Source organism: Scyliorhinus canicula, chromosome 5 (genome assembly GCF_902713615.1).
Source record: "Scyliorhinus canicula chromosome 5, sScyCan1.1, whole genome shotgun sequence".
Taxonomy (NCBI): Eukaryota; Metazoa; Chordata; class Chondrichthyes; order Carcharhiniformes; family Scyliorhinidae; genus Scyliorhinus; species Scyliorhinus canicula.
Genome location: NC_052150.1, coordinates 137,714,930 through 137,733,002, shown reverse-complemented (window position 1 = coordinate 137,733,002; position 18,073 = coordinate 137,714,930). Strand labels below are relative to the sequence as shown.

Sequence of the window (18,073 nt, the reverse complement as noted above, 5' to 3'; positions counted from 1 at the left end):
TGAAATTGAAAAGAGGCCAGAAAGCCGGGATTAACAGTAAGTGGTATTTTTTTTGGTTGAAAAATATTTTCATTTATTTAGTGTCCTTCATAACAACCAGACGTCTCAAAGCATTTTGCAGCCAATTAAGTATTTTGAAATGTAGCCATTGTTATAATTTAGCAAATGTACAATGCAGGTTAGCAGTCATGGGTGACAGCTAGGGTTCTGTGCTCAAACATTGTGAGGCCTGGAGTTTCCATTCTGTTGCATTGGTGTGAAAGATCACAGAATTTTGAATTACATTCAGCACAAATCAAAATTCTACAATCTTGTGCACTAGATGAGAAAACATCAAATGAAAAAAATAGCCCCATCCTCAAAAGTGATCAGAACACAGATCAAAATAACAACTTGAAGGATTTTCTGCAAGTTGCAGTTGATTGCAGGCCTTCAAGGAGGCTTTTAAAATGAATTGGTACTTTTGGACACAATTGGGCAGCTTTTACATACATACATACAATTTACAGTGCAGAAGGAGGCCATTCAGCCCATCGAGTCTGCACCGGCTCTTGGAAAGAGCACCCTACCCAAGGTCAACAACTCCACCCTATCCCCATAACCCAGTAACCCCACCCAACACTAAGGGCAATTTTGGACACTAAGGGCAATTTATCATGGCCAATCCACCTAACCTGCACATCTTTGGACTGTGGGAGGAAACCAGAGCACCTGGAGGAAACCCATGCACACACGGGGAGGATGTGCAGACTCCGCACAGACAGTGACCCAAGCCGGAATTGAACCTGGGACCCTGGAGCTGTGAAGCGATTGTGCTATCCACAATGCTACCGTGCTGCCCCTTTTAAAAGCGTTCTATTTTATTTTACATTTTAAAAATAAATTTAGAGTACCCAATTCATTTTTTCCAATTAAGGGGAAATTTAGCGTGACCATTCCACTTAGCCTGCACATCTTTGGGTTGTGGGGGCAAAACCCATGGAAACACGGGGAGAAAGTACAAACTCCACACGGGCAGTGACCCAGAACCGGGATCGAACCTGGGACCTCGACGCAGTGAGGCTGCAGGGCTAACCCACTGCGCCACAGTGCTGCCATTTGATTTTATTTTTGATTTACACAGGAGCTGATTACTTTTTTTAAACCTTTCAAAGGATGGTAAGAGTCCCTGGCAAGGCCAGCATTTGATGCTCATCCCCAATTGCCCGCGAGGTGGTAAGCCAACTTATTAAACTGCCGCTGTCCATCTAGTGTAGATGCACTCAATGTGTTGTTAGGAAGGAAGTACTAGCAGTGGCAGACTGGCCACGTTGTCAGCTTGCCCGATGGCAAGTGGGCCCCTGGTGAAGTGGGCCCCCTATATCAAATAAAAATGCAATAAAGAAACATACACAGACAACTGTTTTAGTAATAAAAAGGAATAAGAAAAAAAAGAGAACAGGACACAAATAAGCAGTGCATGAAAAGGAACGAAGCAGGGGAGGTAGTGGAAGGATGTGGAATAGGGGGGCCCGGGTCGGGCATAATTAGGAAATTCCATGTTTTCAGCAAGAGTGTGTGAATTTAAAGATAAAGTTACAATTCGTGATTTGAGATGGTCGGCAACTTCAAAGGATATCAAGCAGTAGTCTTGGCTCAGCCGGTACATAGGTCCGGGGCCCGGAGAGACAAGAAGGGGCCCGAGAATCTCTGAAAGGCCCTTAAAAATTATAATTAATTAGATAAATAAATCTCCAACTTCTTTCCTGAGATTTGTATTCTAACTAAATAAAATATAATTGTTTTTAAAAAGAGCAATACCAAATAAAATTGCAATAAAGAAACAAACAAATAATCACTCAGTGTATGAAGGAACGAAGCAGTGTTAAACGGATGTGAAAAGGGGGGGGGGGGGGGGGGGGGCTGGTTCACCCGGGTCGGACATAGTTGGAAATCCACGTTTTCAGCAAGAGTGTGTGAATTTAAAGATAAAGTTACAGTTCGTGATTTGAGATGGTCGGCAACTTGAAAGGATATCAAGCAGTACATAGGGTCAAGAGGTCACCGAAAAGGAGAAGGGGTACCTTTGACCGTGAATCATGAGGTCAAAGATATTGAAGTGATAAGCCATGATCGGTAAACTCAAAGGGTTGCGACTTGTAACACTACACTGGTATCAAACTGGACATGTTAACTTTGGTCGTGGGACCATTCTTAATGTCTTACTATAGTCGGACCAAACTTCTAAGTTTCAACAGTTGTCTCAGTTGCTTGCTGGTGTGGACAGTGGATTGTCTCCTCTTCTGAAGCTGCATAGGCCACAGTAGTATTGACTAATGAACATAGCCTATTGCAGTGCAAGTAAGTTATTTTATATTTTTTATCAAGTAGGGGTTTATCTGGTGTTCCTTGCAATCATCAATATTTAGTTTTCCCAATGTGGGCTATTTTTAATTAAGTTTTTATTACAGGAATATTACCCCTACCAGCATGGAAAAGAAAAAGCATAAATCTGGGTCACTAAAACGCAAAGAACAAAAAGAAGCAGAAAGGAAGGAATCAGCCAAACGATGCAGGCCTATTACAAGCACAATCCACATCAATATCCAGTTCTGCAACAAATAATCAAGAAGCAAGAAACAATGCTCATGGTGATGATGCAATGACATGCGAGTTACAAGAACAGAGAAGAGCTACTTTGAATGTAGAGACAAATACAAGTGCATCCATTACTAATCAACCCAGGCCCAATATTTCTTCTGGCTTCCTTGTTCCGGTATCTGTACTGCCTGTAGTTGCAACATCTGAACACATAGCTTCAACTAGTGACAGGGAATCAGATATTCCTTCAAGCATAAATGACTTGGTTTCTGAAGCACATCCTGTAAATGAACCTACGCAAGAAAATGAAAGATCAATTACTGGAATCTTCCAATATCCATCACGAGCAAAGCTAAAACAGTTTTTTGCTGAACATCCACTTCAGCCACTTGATGATCTGCCATTTGATGCTCGTTTGTATGAGAGGAAAATTATGAATGACTCAGTCCCAAGCAAATGGCTAACATATAACAAAGAAAATAGATGCTTATCTTGTTCATACTGCTTAGCCTTTGAGTTTCCCAACACTTGTAATCCATCACCCTTTGTACGTGGCTTTAGTGACTACAGGCATATTAGCCAGAGCTTGGCTTTACATGAATCGACAACAACACATGTCAGAAATGCTCAGCAATATATCAGTGTGGTTAATGATGGCACATTAGATAAATTTTTTGCAGCATCACTAATTAAAAGGAAATAAGTATTGAAGCAGAGAAGTATTGTCATGAGGATTATAGACATCATAAAGATGTTAGGCAAGCAAGCACTTCCTTTTCGAGGTCACAGAAATGAATCGGCCTTCACTCTAGATAATGAGGTTCTGAATCATGGCAATTTTTTAGCTACAGTGCAGTTGATGGCACAATATGACCCCATTATGGCAGCTCACGTTTCTGCAGTGCAAAACAAGTCTAAACAAAGAATCAAACGATTAGAGCAACAAGGAAAGGCTCAAAGTAAAGGCCATGGTGGACTTGTTACATACCTGAGTAAAACAACTATAAACATGTTAATCAAAATTATGAAGAATATGATAGAAGAAAGAATTAGTCATGAAGTTTCTCAAGCAAAATATTATTCTATTCAGGTTGATTAAACACAAGATAATTAATCCATCGATCAGTTTAGCATTATTATTCGGTATGTGCTTAAAGGTATTATCTGTGAGCGACTACTTTCAGTTGTGCCAAGTAATGATGGTACAGGACAGGGACTTTTTGACCTATTGATTGAAACATTACAGCATATTAAAATTGACCCCCAAAATGTTTATCTGATAGCACAGATGGCGCTGCAAGCTACCATGGCCAGTATAATGGTTTACAAAGTAAAATTGCTGATGTGGCTGATCAACATGTTCATATACGGTGCTATGCCCATGTCTTGAATTTGGTGATAACTGAAACAACAAAATGTTGTGTGCCTGCAGTTTATTTTTTCAATTTTCTCCAGAATATAGCAACTTTTGTGAAAGCATCATACAAGAGAATGGCTGTATGGATAGAAGTTGTTGGAAAACATCTAGGACAAGAAAAAATGCAACGATTAAAGCTAATTGGTGAGACCAGATGGTCAGGAAAATCCAATGCAGCAACAACTATATTTGGACGTTTTGATGATGCCGCTGCCAGTACTTTCGTAAATATATTGACATGCTTATCAATGATACAATATTCAGAAAAGTTTGATGCAAAAACTAAACATGAAGCAAATGTTTTACTTCAAAGTCTTCCAAAGTTTGAAACCATATTGACAGCATTTACTTACTTGTATATATTTGAAACTACAACCCCGTTATCAAGTTATCTACAGACAAGTGGTTTAGATATGTTTACTGCATGGAGTTTGGTAGATTCAGCTACAACAAAGTTGAAGGAACAGACAAGAACATTTGATAACGTTCACAGCAAGGCTTTGGAATTTGTAAATAAATGTAATGACAGGATTTCACAGATGAATATGGATGAAAATCAAACATTGGAAATTGATGCATTGGAAACAGCATTGCCAGTTAAGAGGCAGAGGAAGAAGAAAAGAATGGCAGATGAGCTTATTGATGATGAAAGAAATTCCTCAGATTCTCTAGCTGATTTTCGAGTAAATGTGTTTAACCTAATAATGGATCGCATTGTCCAGTCACTAGAATCACGCTTTGTACAACACAAACATAGAACATAGAACATAGAACGATACAGCGCAGTACAGGCCCTTCGGCCCTCGATGTTGCACCGACATGGAAAAAATCTAAAGGCCATCTAACCTACACTATGCCCTTATCATCCATATGCTTATCCAATAAATTTTTAAATGCCCTCAATGTTGGCATGTTCACTACTGTTGCAGGTAGGGCATTCCACGGCCTCACCACTCTTTGCTTAAAAATCCACCTCTGACCTCTGTCCTATATCTATTACCCCTCAATTTAAGGCTATGTCCCCTCGTGCTAGCCACCTCCATCCGCGGGAGAAGGCTCTCGCTGTCCACCCTATCTAACCCTCTGATCATTTTGTATGCCTCTATTAAGTCACCTCTTAACCTTCTTCTCTCTAACGAAAACAACCTCAAGTCCATCAGCCTTTCCTCATAAGATTTTCCCTCCATACCAGGCAACATCCTGGTAAATCTCCTCTGCACCCGTTCCAAAGCTTCCACGTCCTTCCTATAATGAGGCGACCAGAACTGGACGCAATACTCCAAATGCGGCCGTACTAGAGTTTTGTACAACTGCAACATGACCTCATGGCTCCGGAACTCAATCCCTCTACCAATAAAGGCCAACACACCATAGGCCTTCTTCACAACCCTATCAACCTGGGTGGCAACTTTCAGGGATCTATGTACATGGACACCGAGATCCCTCTGCTCATCCACACTACCAAGAATTTTACCATTAGCCAAATATTCCGCATTTCTGTTATTCTTTCCAAAGTGAATCACCTCACACTTCTCCACATTAAACTCCATTTGCCACCTCTCAGCCCAGCTCTGCTGCTTATCTATGTCCCTCTGTAACCTGCAACATCCTTCCGCACTGTCTACAACTCCACCGACTTTAGTGTCGTCTGCAAATTTACTCACCCATCCTTCTGCGCCCTCCTCTAGGTCATTTATAAAAATGACAAACAGCAACGGCCCCAGAACAGATCCTTGTGGTACGCCACTCGTAACTGAACTCCATTCTGAACATTTCCCATCAACTACCACTCTCTGTCTTCTTTCAACTAGCCAATTTCTGATCCACATCTCTAAATCACCCTCAATCCCCAGCCTCCGTATTTTCTGCAATAGACGACCGTGGGGAACCTTATCAAACGCTTTACTGAAATCCATATACACCACATCAACTGCTCTACCCTCGTCTACCTGTTCAGTCACCTTCTCAAAGAACTCGATAAGGTTTGTGAGGCATGACCTACCCTTCACAAAACCATGCTGACTGTCCCTAATCATATTATTCCTATCTAGATGATTATAAATCGTATCTTTTATAATCCTCTCCAAGACTTTACCCACCACAGACGTTAGGCTCACCGGCCTATAGTTACCGGGGTTATCTCTACTCCCCTTCTTGAACAAAGGGACCACATTTGCTATCCTCTTGTATAAAGTTGTATAAAGATTTGTCCTTCTTGGACCCAGCAAAGTTTAAAACTATTGCAGAGAAGGGCCTTGAAGATGAAGCATTGGAAGGTATTATTAAGCTGTTTCCACAAATCAGCAAAGATCAAGTAATATTGGAATTGTTTTCTTTTGCTTCAAACTTTGATGTATTAAAGCTATTCCTTAATGATGGTGAGAATATGGATTCCAGTTGCAACAATTTTAAAATTTGCAGCACTTGCCCATCGTGTGTACTAGAAATTCTGGCATCCAACGGACTTCATGACAAGGCATATGATAACCTTTATGAACTTTATAAAGTCATCTGCACACTATCAGTTACTCAAGTCCAATGTGAGAGGACATTTTCAAAGCTAAAGATCATAAAGACAAGGTTAAGAAATTCGCTGTCTGAGGAGAATTTGGAATCATACATGTTGCTATCCATTGAAAAGGAATTGTTAGATGAATTGGATGCAGAAGCAATTATTGGCAGATTCGCACAATCATCTAGCGAACACAAACGATTGCTCTTAATATAGTGGACTGCATGCAATGTTCTATTGTGCTTTTGAACTATCTGTTAATGTGTAAATTGTGCAGTAAACTATTTAAAAATATCAATCAATTACTTAAAATTTAAAAAAATAAATAAAAAATTCAATTATAACATTCTGTATTTACATTTGGCATCTACTGCCAGTAAAATGTACACTGTAATTACTAAGAAATACACATTTTTTCCACAAAAATTTTAATTGTACCCTTTTTTCCATATTTATTTTTTGAAAATTTTATTTATTCGTTATGAAAATTAAATGATAGCATTGTAGTTGTGGGTGGGCCCCCTTTGTCTCCTGGCAACCAATATTTTTAGACCCAGTCCGCCACTGTTGTGACCAATCAGAAAGGAAGAATCAAACAAAAGTTCTCCATGCAGATATTGAAAACAACAGGAGAAAACAGATGTCAGTTGTAAAGGCTGGAAATATACAGCCCTGCCAGTGAACTCTCGCCTTAACTTGGAAATGAGTGCATCAGAAACCTAGGCTGTCCCCCAACCCTCCCCACCCCACACACACACACACACATGGGGCGCGATTCACCGCTGCCCACGACGGGTCGGAGAATAGCGGGAGGGCCTTCCCGACATTTTTCCCGCCCTCCCGCTATTCCCCCCCCCCCCCCCACGGCCGCCCCACGACACGAATCGCTGCTCGCCGTTTTTTACAGCGAACAGCGATTCTCCCCTGGCCGATGGGCCGAGTTCCCAGGCCTTTACGGCCGTTTTCACGAATGCAAACACACCTGCTCTCACCGTTCGTGAAAACAGCCGCAAAGTGCCGTCCCGGACAACCATGGCACCGATTGGCACGGCCCCAAGGGTGGCATGGGCCGAGATCGGTGGGCACCGATCGCGGGCAGCGGGTCCGATACCCGCGCACTCTTTGTTCCTCCGCTGCCCCGCAGGATCAGTCCGCGGGGCGGCTGAGGGGCATGACGGCTCGCGCATGCGCGGGTTTGACGCATATGCGTGATGACGTCATCCGCGCATGCACGGGTTGGAGCCGTCCAACCCGCGCATGCTCGGCTGACGTCACCGTGCGTGTCAGCCGCCGTGACGCTTGGCGCGCGGACTTAGCGACGGTCGCTAAGCCCGCGATGCCGTTCTTCACGGGGCCGCGCTGCTAGCCCCGACCGGGGGGGGGGGAGAATCGGGTCCCGGGAGGGGGCGCGGAGGCTGCCGTGAAACACGGCCAGTATCACGGCAGCCTTTATGACTCTCCGCCTTTGCGGAGAATCGCGCCCCTGGGATCCAGCTTAACACTGGAGTATCCAAATGGCCTTATAAGGACCCATGTCTGCCCTTAACCAAGCAATTAGTGTAACAGCGTCCACAAGAATGAGATCTCTACACCTGGAGTTCCCACATTGCTGGTGGATGACTACTCCATCTGTGTCAATCAACACTGGAAATGTAGACAACCTGGATTGTAGACCAGCATCATCCCCTGGATCTCCAAACCAAAGGTCAATTAAAATAATTGGCAGTGGCAATGTCACAGGACCGATAAACCAGACATCCAGGCCAATGCCTGGGGCACAGATTTCAACAGATTTCAAATTTCAAAAATTGGCAGTGGCAATGTCACTGGACCAATAAACCAGACATCCAGGCCAATGCCTGGCGCACAGATTTTCAATAGAGTTATACAGGGCACTGGTGAGACCATACCTGAAGTACTGTGGACAGTTTTGACCTCCTTATTTAAGAAATTATATAAATGCAGTTCAGAGAGGGTTCACTTGACTGATATCTGGGAAGGGGGCCGGGGGATTATCTTATGAGGAAAGGTTGAACAGGGTGGTGCTGTATCCATATTAGTATAGAAGATTGAGGAGTGATCTTATTGAAACATACAAGATCCTAAGGAGACTTGACAGGGTGGAAGCTAGAGGGATGTTTCCCCATGTGGGAGACACTAAAACTGGAGGACACAATTTAAAAATAAGGGATCTTCTATTTAAGATGGAGATGAGAAGGATGTTTTCGTCACAGAGGGTTGTGAGTCATTGGAACTCTCATCCCCAGAAAGCAATGGAGGCAGGGTTAATGAGTACTATTAGGGCAGTGGTAGAGAGCTCTTAACTAATGAGGGAGTCAAAGATTATTAGGGATAGGCGGAATGTGGAGATGAGGCCACAATCAGATCATACTGAAGCAGACTTGAGGGGCTGAATGGCCTCTCCTGTTCTTAATTTGTATATAAAGATATATATTTTCATTCAGCATTTTAGGAAAGGGAGTCCTGGGTGCATTTTAAGTTTATTTTTGTCGGGGAACACAGCAACCCTTTTTTCTTGGCAACTCCCCAGCTGAAATTTGTGTACTTTTTGGTACTCAGTCAGAAATGGAATTTATTTCAAGGAACTTATTCCTGAATTTGTAAACTTACGCTGGTCCTGTAGTGAATGTCTTGGTAGTGCGAACTGCAGTAATTTTGGAAATGCACATGCTCCTTCCACCTTCCCACCCTACTTTATAATTAATAATAGCTTTACCGTAAAGTCCTGATATCTGTAATGTCTGTTTCAGAATTGTTCTCTCTTCCTGGTATTAAAAGTTTATAAAACTGCAGATTATTTCTGAATAGTTCTTCTTCAAGCTTGTAAATTTTATGCTCCAAATCATTTTCATGAAAAGTATGATCCTATAACAGAAAAATATGGTTTAATATTTCTGGACATAATCTGGGATTAGCAAATAGCATTCCTGCAGATTTCTCAATAACGTAAATGCACATTACAGCCTGATCCAAAGTAAATTTAAAGTCAGCCTGAGAGGAAGGTAAATGGTCTGTTCAGCCAGTGCTGCTCATGTAAGTCGCCATGAGATCCATTGCCTTAATTCAACTTGCTCCCTTTCTTCCTCCTGTGGGAATATCCCATCATGTGGTATAATGGAGGAATCAGGGATTCAGCGATACAAACCTATGTTTCTCACATTTCTGCAAACATGTTTATTGCCGCAAACCATCCAAATTATTTTAGATAAACTAAATATATGGAGGAATACTTAAAGCTGGTGATCAATACAAAATGGACGTATGAGGCATCATACTTTGAATAATATTTGAATGTTAGTAAACCAACCTCAGATCGCTGGTTGAAGTAATAGCCGGCACCCAATCCATAAGGACTATCCTGCAAAAAATGGGGTTTTGCAGGGAGAGAGTGGTGAAGACTGTTTGAGAGCGCATTGAGTCGGAACAACAACTCATCCATCAAGTTTTCAAACTCATCCAAGTATAAGTTCTAAAAAAATAAAATTAGGTGTTAAATAGTTGTTTTCTGGGGTTACATACCCTTCCAGATGTATTGCTGGGCACCACCAAAGTGGTCGAGGTGTCGGAACCACATTTTGTGCAGGTCAGTGCACCACTCAATGACAGCCCGAGGGCTACATAGGCCTCATTGTATCAGGTCTCCGCCTCGGTCTCCAGCCTACGTACTGGCATCATTAGCCAGGTTCTCAGCGGGTATCACTGATGCAAACCAACCATCCTGAGGTGGTCCTCGAAGAGGATAGAGATGTCTGACTGCCCCAGGATGTAGCCTCTGTGCACACTCCTTGGGAAACGTGCACACACATGCATGATCTGGATACACAAGCTGGATATTCAGGGAATGAAACACCTTCCTGTTAATGTCAGGCACTCCCAGCTAGCCTGGTGGGTGCAAGGCGGCATGCATGCAGTCTATCAGCCCCTGGATCTGGGGCATCCTGGCGATAGCAGAGAATCCTGTTACCCAGGTGTAGTAATCCACGGGAGGCAGGAGTTCCGTCACCACACCAATATTTATTTACAATAACGACATTACAGGAGCAGCTACAAACAGTGCTGCTAGCAGTCCAGTCAACGTACGACTGGCTCACAAAGCCTACACAGGTGCTTATATGGGCCCCCTCAATGAGCTATCATTGAGGGAGCTCATACTCCAATTGGCCAACCAATTAAGCCAATTGGAGTTCATTACACCCCTCCCCCCCAAGGTCCGAGGAATTCCTGCCAGCTGGCATTCCTCTGAGCTTCTTCCTGCTCCTCATGTCTGGGTCTGTCACCTCTGTGTCGTCCGCCGGGTCGTTCTCCGAAGTGGGCGGGGTGTACCTTATAGGTGCCCGTCTATTCCTTGATGACCTCCTTGGAAGTTGTTCTTCCTCCTCCTCGGGGAGAGGTGTCGCGGCGGCCTCGTCGAACGTGTCCATCTCCGACTCTGACGACTGGATGACGGGGTCTGGAGAAATTGCTCGGGGCTGGGGTGTGGGTATCCTTTCCGTCTGGGCTATCCCACCTTGAGGCCGTCCTGCTTCGCCTGCCTCCAGATGTGGTTCCGCTGCCCTTATTTGGTCTAGGTGTTTCTTCAGCACCTTACCTCCTATCAAAACCTCATAGGATATGGGCCCTGTTTGGGACTCTACCGTGCCTTTGACCCACGTTGGTCCAGTCCCATAATTCTTGACCCAAACCGGTGCCCCCTCCTGGAAATGTCTCTGTTGCTGACTATTATCATGCCCCCTGCGTTGGGCCTCCTGTTGTTTCTCCACTTTTCCCGTTAAATTTAGGAAAAGGAAACTCAGCCTCGTTCGCAGCCGCCTTCCCATTAAGAGTTTAGCTGGCGGTATGTCCGTTGTGGAATGCGGTGTGGTCCTATAATCAAACAACCAGCGGGAGAGCTTTGTGTCCATTGACGCTGCCGGCTGCTTCTTGAGTCCCGCTTTAAGTGTCTGGACCGCTCTCTCTGCCAGGCCGTTGGTCGCTGGATGGTAAGGGGCCATTTTGGTGTGACGGACTCCATTTTCCGTCAGGAATTTTCCAAATTCCCCACTTGTGAATGCCGTTCCGTTGTCCGACACCAATACCTCCGGAAGTCCATGTGTTACAAACGAGGCCCTGAGCTTTTCAATTGTCGATGCTATGCTTGCCGCGTTTACCCGGTGGACGTCCAAACATTTGGAGTGGGCGACCACTATCACCAAAAACATTGAGCCCATGAAAGGGCCGGCATGGTCAATATGCAGGCAGGTCCACGGTCTGCCTGGCCATTCCCACGGGTGCAATGGCGCCGCTGGTGGCACTCTTTGCCCCTGTTGGCACTCCTGGCACCGACGTATCAAGGCTGCTATGTCTGTGTCCAAACCTGGCCACCAAACGTAGCTTCGAGCTAGCATCTTCATTTTAGACACCCCTGGGTGTCCGTGATGTAACTCAGTTAAGATTGCCCAACGGCACTGAGCTGGGACTATTACCCGGGCTCCCCATAATAGGGTACCGTCTTCTACGGTCATTTGGTCCCTTCTGTTCCAGTATGGGTGCATCTGGGGCTCCACTGGTCTTTCCAGTTCCCCTGTTAGCAGTAAATGCTTCATCTTGGCTAAAACTGGGTCTTTTTGCATCCACAACCGAATATGTTTTGCGTCTAATGGTAGGGTGTCCAAAAAATTTAGAGTCATTACTGTCTCCTCTACTTTTGGTATTTGCGGCGGAGTGTCCGGGACGGGAAGTCTGCTCAAAGCATCTGCATGTGCTACTCGCGTTCCCGGTCTGTGCTCCAGAACGTATCTATACGCCGCCAGTAGCAATGCCCAGTGTTGGATTCTAGCTGATGCAATCGGGGGTATTGACTTGTCTTCTTTTAATAACCCTAATAACGGCTTATGGTCCGTCACTATGGTGAATTTCTGCCCGTACAGATACTGGTGAAATTTTTTTATTGCGAATATCACCACCGGTCCTTCCTTCTCGATTTGGGCATACGTCCTCTTAGCCATCGCCAAGATCCTTGAAGCATAGGCTATTGGCCGTTCTTCCCCATTCCTTCCTCTATGGGCTAAGACGGCTCCTACCCTGTAGGGGGATGCATCACAAGTGACCACCAACTCCTTCCTTGGGTCATAATGCTCTATGACATTTTCGGATGACAGCTGTTCCTTAATGTCCCTAAATGCTCGGTTTTGGCGGGTGGACCATTTCCACTTTTGCCCCTTTTTTAGTAGCTGGTGGAGGGGTTCTAGGATGGACGCCCTATTTTCAATAAATTTTCCATAATAGGTTACCAACCCTAGAAATGATCGTAACTCCTGGACCGTGGTGGGAGCTGGGGCTTATTTTATTGCCCTTACTCTGTCTTCTAATGGGTGTAAGCCTGACTCGTCTACTTTATATCCCAGGTACGTCACTTGTGGGGGCCAGAAAAACAAATTTTTCCCTTTTTAGCCATACGCCTGCCTTTGCGAAACGCCTGAGCACTTCCTCCAGGTTCCTTAAGTGTTCCCTGTTTGTCCTACCCGTGATTAAGACATCGTCCAAATAAATCGCCACCTGCGGTAGTCCCTGCAGAATATTTTCCATCGTACGCTGGAATATAGCGCAGGCTGATGACACTCCGAAAGGTAGCCTAGTATAACGAAAAAGTGCCTTCAGGGTGTTGATCGTAGCGAACTTCTGGGAGTCCTTGTCCAGTTTTAACCGCAGGTAGGCGTGGCTCATGTCCAGTTTCGTGAACAAAAGCCCGCCTGCCAATTTGGCATATAGGTCGTCTATTTTCGGGATTGGGTATTTGTCCAGCAGTGCATATTTGTTTACCGTCTGTTTGAAAACTCCACAGAGACGTATCGAGCCGTCTGGCTTCAAAATTAGTACTACCGGCGCTGCCCATTCTGAGAACTGTACTGGTCTGATAATGCCGTCGCGCCGTAACCTTTCTATTTCGTCATCTACTTTCTTCCTTAATGCAAAAGGTACCGGCCTGGCCTTACAAAATTTCGGAAGGGCTTCTGGGTCTACGTGCAAAGTTGCTTTGGTGCCTATGATTTCCCCCAAACCTTCCTGGAAGACCTCTGGGTATTTTTGGAGTACTCCACTCAACTGCCCGCTTCCACTCTGGAAAATGTTCATCCAATCTAATTTTAGGCCTTTCAGCCAGTTTCATCCAATTAAGCTCGGTCCGGAGCCCTCTACTATAGTCAACGGTAATCTGAGCAATTGTTTCTCATATTCCACGGGTACATGAGTCATGCCTAGGACTTCCAGGGGTTTCCCCGTGTAGGTTTTAAGTTTCGTCAATGTTTTTGTTAGGGTTAGTGGCTGCAGTCCATCTTTGATTTTTCTAAATGCTGCCACTCCCATTACTGATACGGCCGCACCCGTGTCTATTTCCATTATTGTCGGCCGCCCGTTCACCCGTGGGTAACCTTAATGGGTTCTGCTTTCTTCGTTGCAATATTATATAATTGTTCCCCTTCGGAGGAGGATGGGGCGTCCCCACCTGCTATTCCTCTTTTGCCACCTCCTTCTAGGGTTTCTGTCGCTGTTACCCCACTCTGTCTGGTGCCAGAAATGGTCCTTCTCTGTTGGGGGAGCCTCAGTCGGTACTTTCCTCTGTCTCCAGTTAGTCCTGGCAGACTTGGGGGCAGTTCCGGGGTTTTCCTTTTTCCCTCAGGTGTTTCCTGAGAGCAGCTATCTGGTAGCAGGACCCGTTGTGGTAGTCCCTCTCACAGGTATCTACCTCCATTGGCGTGCCCTGTAGTTCCTGCGCCCCACTTGCTGCCTTTTCTAGGGACAGTGCGAGCTGTAACACCTGCCTGCAGTCTAGCTCCTTTTCCGCCAACAGGCGTTTCTGTATTGTGAGGTCGTTTATACCACACACTAACCAGTCCCGAAGCATTTCATTTAGCGTCGGGCCGAACTCACATTTCTCCGTCAGCCTTCTCAGGCGGGTCAAGAAATTTGCGACTGACTCCCTGTCTTCCCGCTTCGCTGTGTAGAATCTGTACCTACGCAAAATGAGGGGTGGTTTTGGGTCGTAGTGCTCTTTCACCAATTCCATTACTTCTTGGAAAGTTTTCGTGTCCGGTGCATTGGGATAAGTCAGACTACGTATAATGGCGAAAGCTGAGGGTCCGCATGCGGACAGCAGGATAAGCCGTCTCCTTTCCTCTGTCACTATATCATTTGCCCGGAAGAAGTAACACATTCTCTCCACATACTGGGACCAGTCCTCAATAGCCGGGTCAAATACCTCTAACCTCCCAAAAAACGGCATTTTGAAAATGGCAAGCCTTACCCTCTGAGTGCGGCAGCTGGTCTCCGCAAAATTCTTAGTTTACCTCGTCGCCACTGTAGTAACTCACGGGAGGCAGGAGTTCCGTCACCACACCAATATTTATTTACAATAACAATATTACAGGAGCAGCTACAAACAGTGCTGCTAGCAGTCCAATCAACTTAAGACTGACTCACAAAGCCTACACAGGTGCTTATATGGGCCCCCTCAATGAGCTATCATTGAGGGAGCTCATACTCCAATTGGCCAACCAATAAAGCCAATTGGAGTTCATTACACCAGGCATCTTGTTGGGCTTGGTCCATGTCAAAGTTTCTCTAATTTTCCACCCGGACAACAGGGCATCTGCCAGATCAGTGACCTGCGGGATGCCACACAAGTCCCCACTCAAGCCCTGGAAGGATCCCGAGGCATAAATGTTCAGGGCTGCGGTGACCTTGACAGCCGCAGAGCGCTGGTGTCCTTCTTCTCCACATGGTGCAAGTCTGCAAGGACATGGCGGAGCCTCCTGTGGGACATGGTGTCCGTCCGCTAGAACGACCAGCGACACTTGTAACCCTGGGCCGTTGAGGGACTCCCCCTCTGGGTCTCAGACCTGGCCTGAGGGCCGCTGGGTTCTCAGAGTATGGGGCGGGGCCTTGCACATGGGCCACCTTCTTGAGCCTCTGTAGACACTGCTGCTGCCACCGTCTATGGCACCCTCCATTCCCCCATTGATCTCTACTTCCTCTCCCCCCCCCCCCCCCCTCTCCACCGCACCCATCACGCCCTGCACATGCACTCCCGGCAACAGCGGGCCCTGATGTGTTGGGTATGCTGGGTCTGCGAGGACTGCGTTAACCAGAGCAGTGAGAGAGACAGGCTACCAACACTTGCAGAAGTACAACTCTTATTTTATTTAACTATGAGCTGTTAAACATACTTGCACTGTGGGTTGACACTATGTTAGGTTGACTGGGGACCTGGGGCTAACCTGACTAGACTATACTGTTAGCACATGGTAGATGTTCATGTTGCTGATCACGGGCTCTGGCTGTCTCCAGGCTGCATCCCGAGAGAGCGGGAAAACTAGTGCCCTCTGGCTTTATAGTGGCCGTGTCCTGTCTGGTGATTGGATTGGCTGCTGTGTTCTGTGTGTTGATTGGTCTTTCAGTGTGTCAGTCAGTGTCTGTATATGCACCATCATATACTTGTGTGTATATTATGACAAGCCCCATCTTACCGGACTCCAGACCCTGTACCCCTGACACCTGCACATAACGTCACTTGGACTGGGCGCTGACCCCCTCCCCATTGCACTCACGCACCCTCCGGCCGTAGACATGGCCCCATCCCTTGGATGTTCGGATCTCAGCTGCTGCATGTGTGGTGTTGCCTCCCGCAGTGTTCAGGCAGTGTTCAGGCAGTGTCCAGGCATCATGGTCTGATTTGCTAGGCAATGACTCCCACATGCCACCCACCCACGGGAATCCACTGGGGATATGTGAAGTTCTCACTTAACTATGATAGCCAATTCCCTATCAGCAATAGCCTTCAACCGTACGGCCAGTGCCTCAGCAGTCAGTTGGAACTACGGGTTGTCGGTGGTGCAGACAGGCAGAGACAAGAGTTGCCTCGGAACAGGTACACATGATTCAGGGGTTGGCATGGCGGAGCTGCGCACGTTTGCCCCCCCCCCCCCCATGGACCACCCCTCCCTCCCTCCCTCCCCCCCCCCTCCGAGCACTGCTGCAGCAAGCCCAGTGCTCTTTGCTGTGAGCGAAGATGGCTATTCACCTCCTCGGCTCCCCGCAGAAGCCCTTCTACCAGGTTCACATACTTAAAAAGGAGTACTAATCGGCGCCAGCGTCACCACTTGCTGAGAAGGCCCCTTGATGACGGGAGGCCTTTGGGTGTAGAGTGGCTACTGTTAATGTTATGGAAATGGGGCTTAAGTGGTGATTATTGGCTTCTTGCCATGCTATGGCAGGGTCCCGATTTCGCCTGCGGGAGCGGGCAGGTTGTATCGCACACTGTTTGTCGCCTGGCACAGTTCTCATTTATGGCCTCTCCTGCTATTCACCAGCCTCGTGAATGGCTGGTGAATTTGCAGTGACATAAAACATGACGGAATTTTGTTTTGAAGGCATAAAATCGATCTAAATCCTTAAGTAATCTAATGTTTTGTAAATTTTTTACTTTATGTCCGGAGGCCGGGTCCTTGATTTCTCGAGGAATTAAGGGCTATGGGGAGAGAGCGGGTAAATGGAGTTGAAATCAACCATGATTGAATGGTGGAGTGGACTCGATGGGCCGAATGGCCTTACTTCCGCTCCTATGTCTTATGGTCTTATGTTGCTCAGTAATAATGCTGCACATTGAACATACCTGCTTTCACATAGTGAGTGATGATTACCACTTGCTTAAACCACAGCAGCATTCTGTTCCAACAACATGGGCCAGTTTGTTGTTATTTTGCCAATTTCTTTCCATTTTGTTTCCTGGTAATGTGTTAACAACAATGAATGCAAGAGCCATTTCCCTTTTCCAGCCTCGTCAATGGGCAACATGGTAGCACAAGTGACTAACACTGTGGCTTCACAGCGCCAGGGTCCCAGGTTCGGTTCCCCGCTGGGTCACTGTCTGTGTGGAGCCTGCACGTTCTCCCCGTGTCTGTGTGGTTTTCCTCCGGGCGCTCCGGTTTCTTCCCACAGTACAAAGATGTGCAGGTTAGGTGGATTGGCCATGCTAAATTACCCTTAGTGTCCAAAAGGTTAGGGGTGGGGGGTTATTGGGTTACGGGGATAGGGTGGAAGTGAGAGCTTAGGTGGGTCGGTGCAGACTCGATGGGTCGAATGGCCTCCTTCTGCACTGTAGGTTCTAGACCACAACTAGGTTAGTGGATTGCGCCCAATATTTGTTCATTTTCACCTTTGCTTCAAAAACTTGGTCCTACTGGGAAATATTTGAACATGGCAGATCAAGTCCTTCAGGAACATGATTTGTCGTCAGAGGACACTGACCTCAGGTGGTTGGGCAAAGGAAATCAGGAATGACATGAGGAAAATCATCTTTAAACATATGAGCTGGAGGCATTGCCTGGTGGATGTTGTGTTCTAAGATTATAAATATGTTTTATATTCTGCCTAATAATTCAATAGCAACTTTCAAAAATTGGAGAAATACTTGAAGAATTTACAAAGAAATGAGAATGAGCAGAGGAGTGGGACCAATTGAATAACTGTTTCAAAGAGCTGACACAGGAATGATGGGCAAAAAGGCTGTG

At 45.9% G+C, this 18,073-nt stretch overlaps 1 protein-coding gene across 1 annotated transcript in view; it reads right to left on the bottom strand.

Moving 5' to 3' along the window:
* Positions 1–18,073, bottom strand: part of LOC119965687 (polycystic kidney disease protein 1-like 1) — a 289,484-nt gene that overhangs the window by 2,817 nt on the left and 268,594 nt on the right. The window contains exons 51-52 of the mRNA XM_038796448.1: positions 9,838–9,999; positions 9,247–9,395 (exon numbers count right to left, since the gene is read on the bottom strand). Coding sequence (XP_038652376.1) covers positions 9,247–9,395; positions 9,838–9,999 — 311 coding nt within the window. The remainder of the gene's footprint in view (positions 1–9,246; positions 9,396–9,837; positions 10,000–18,073) is intronic.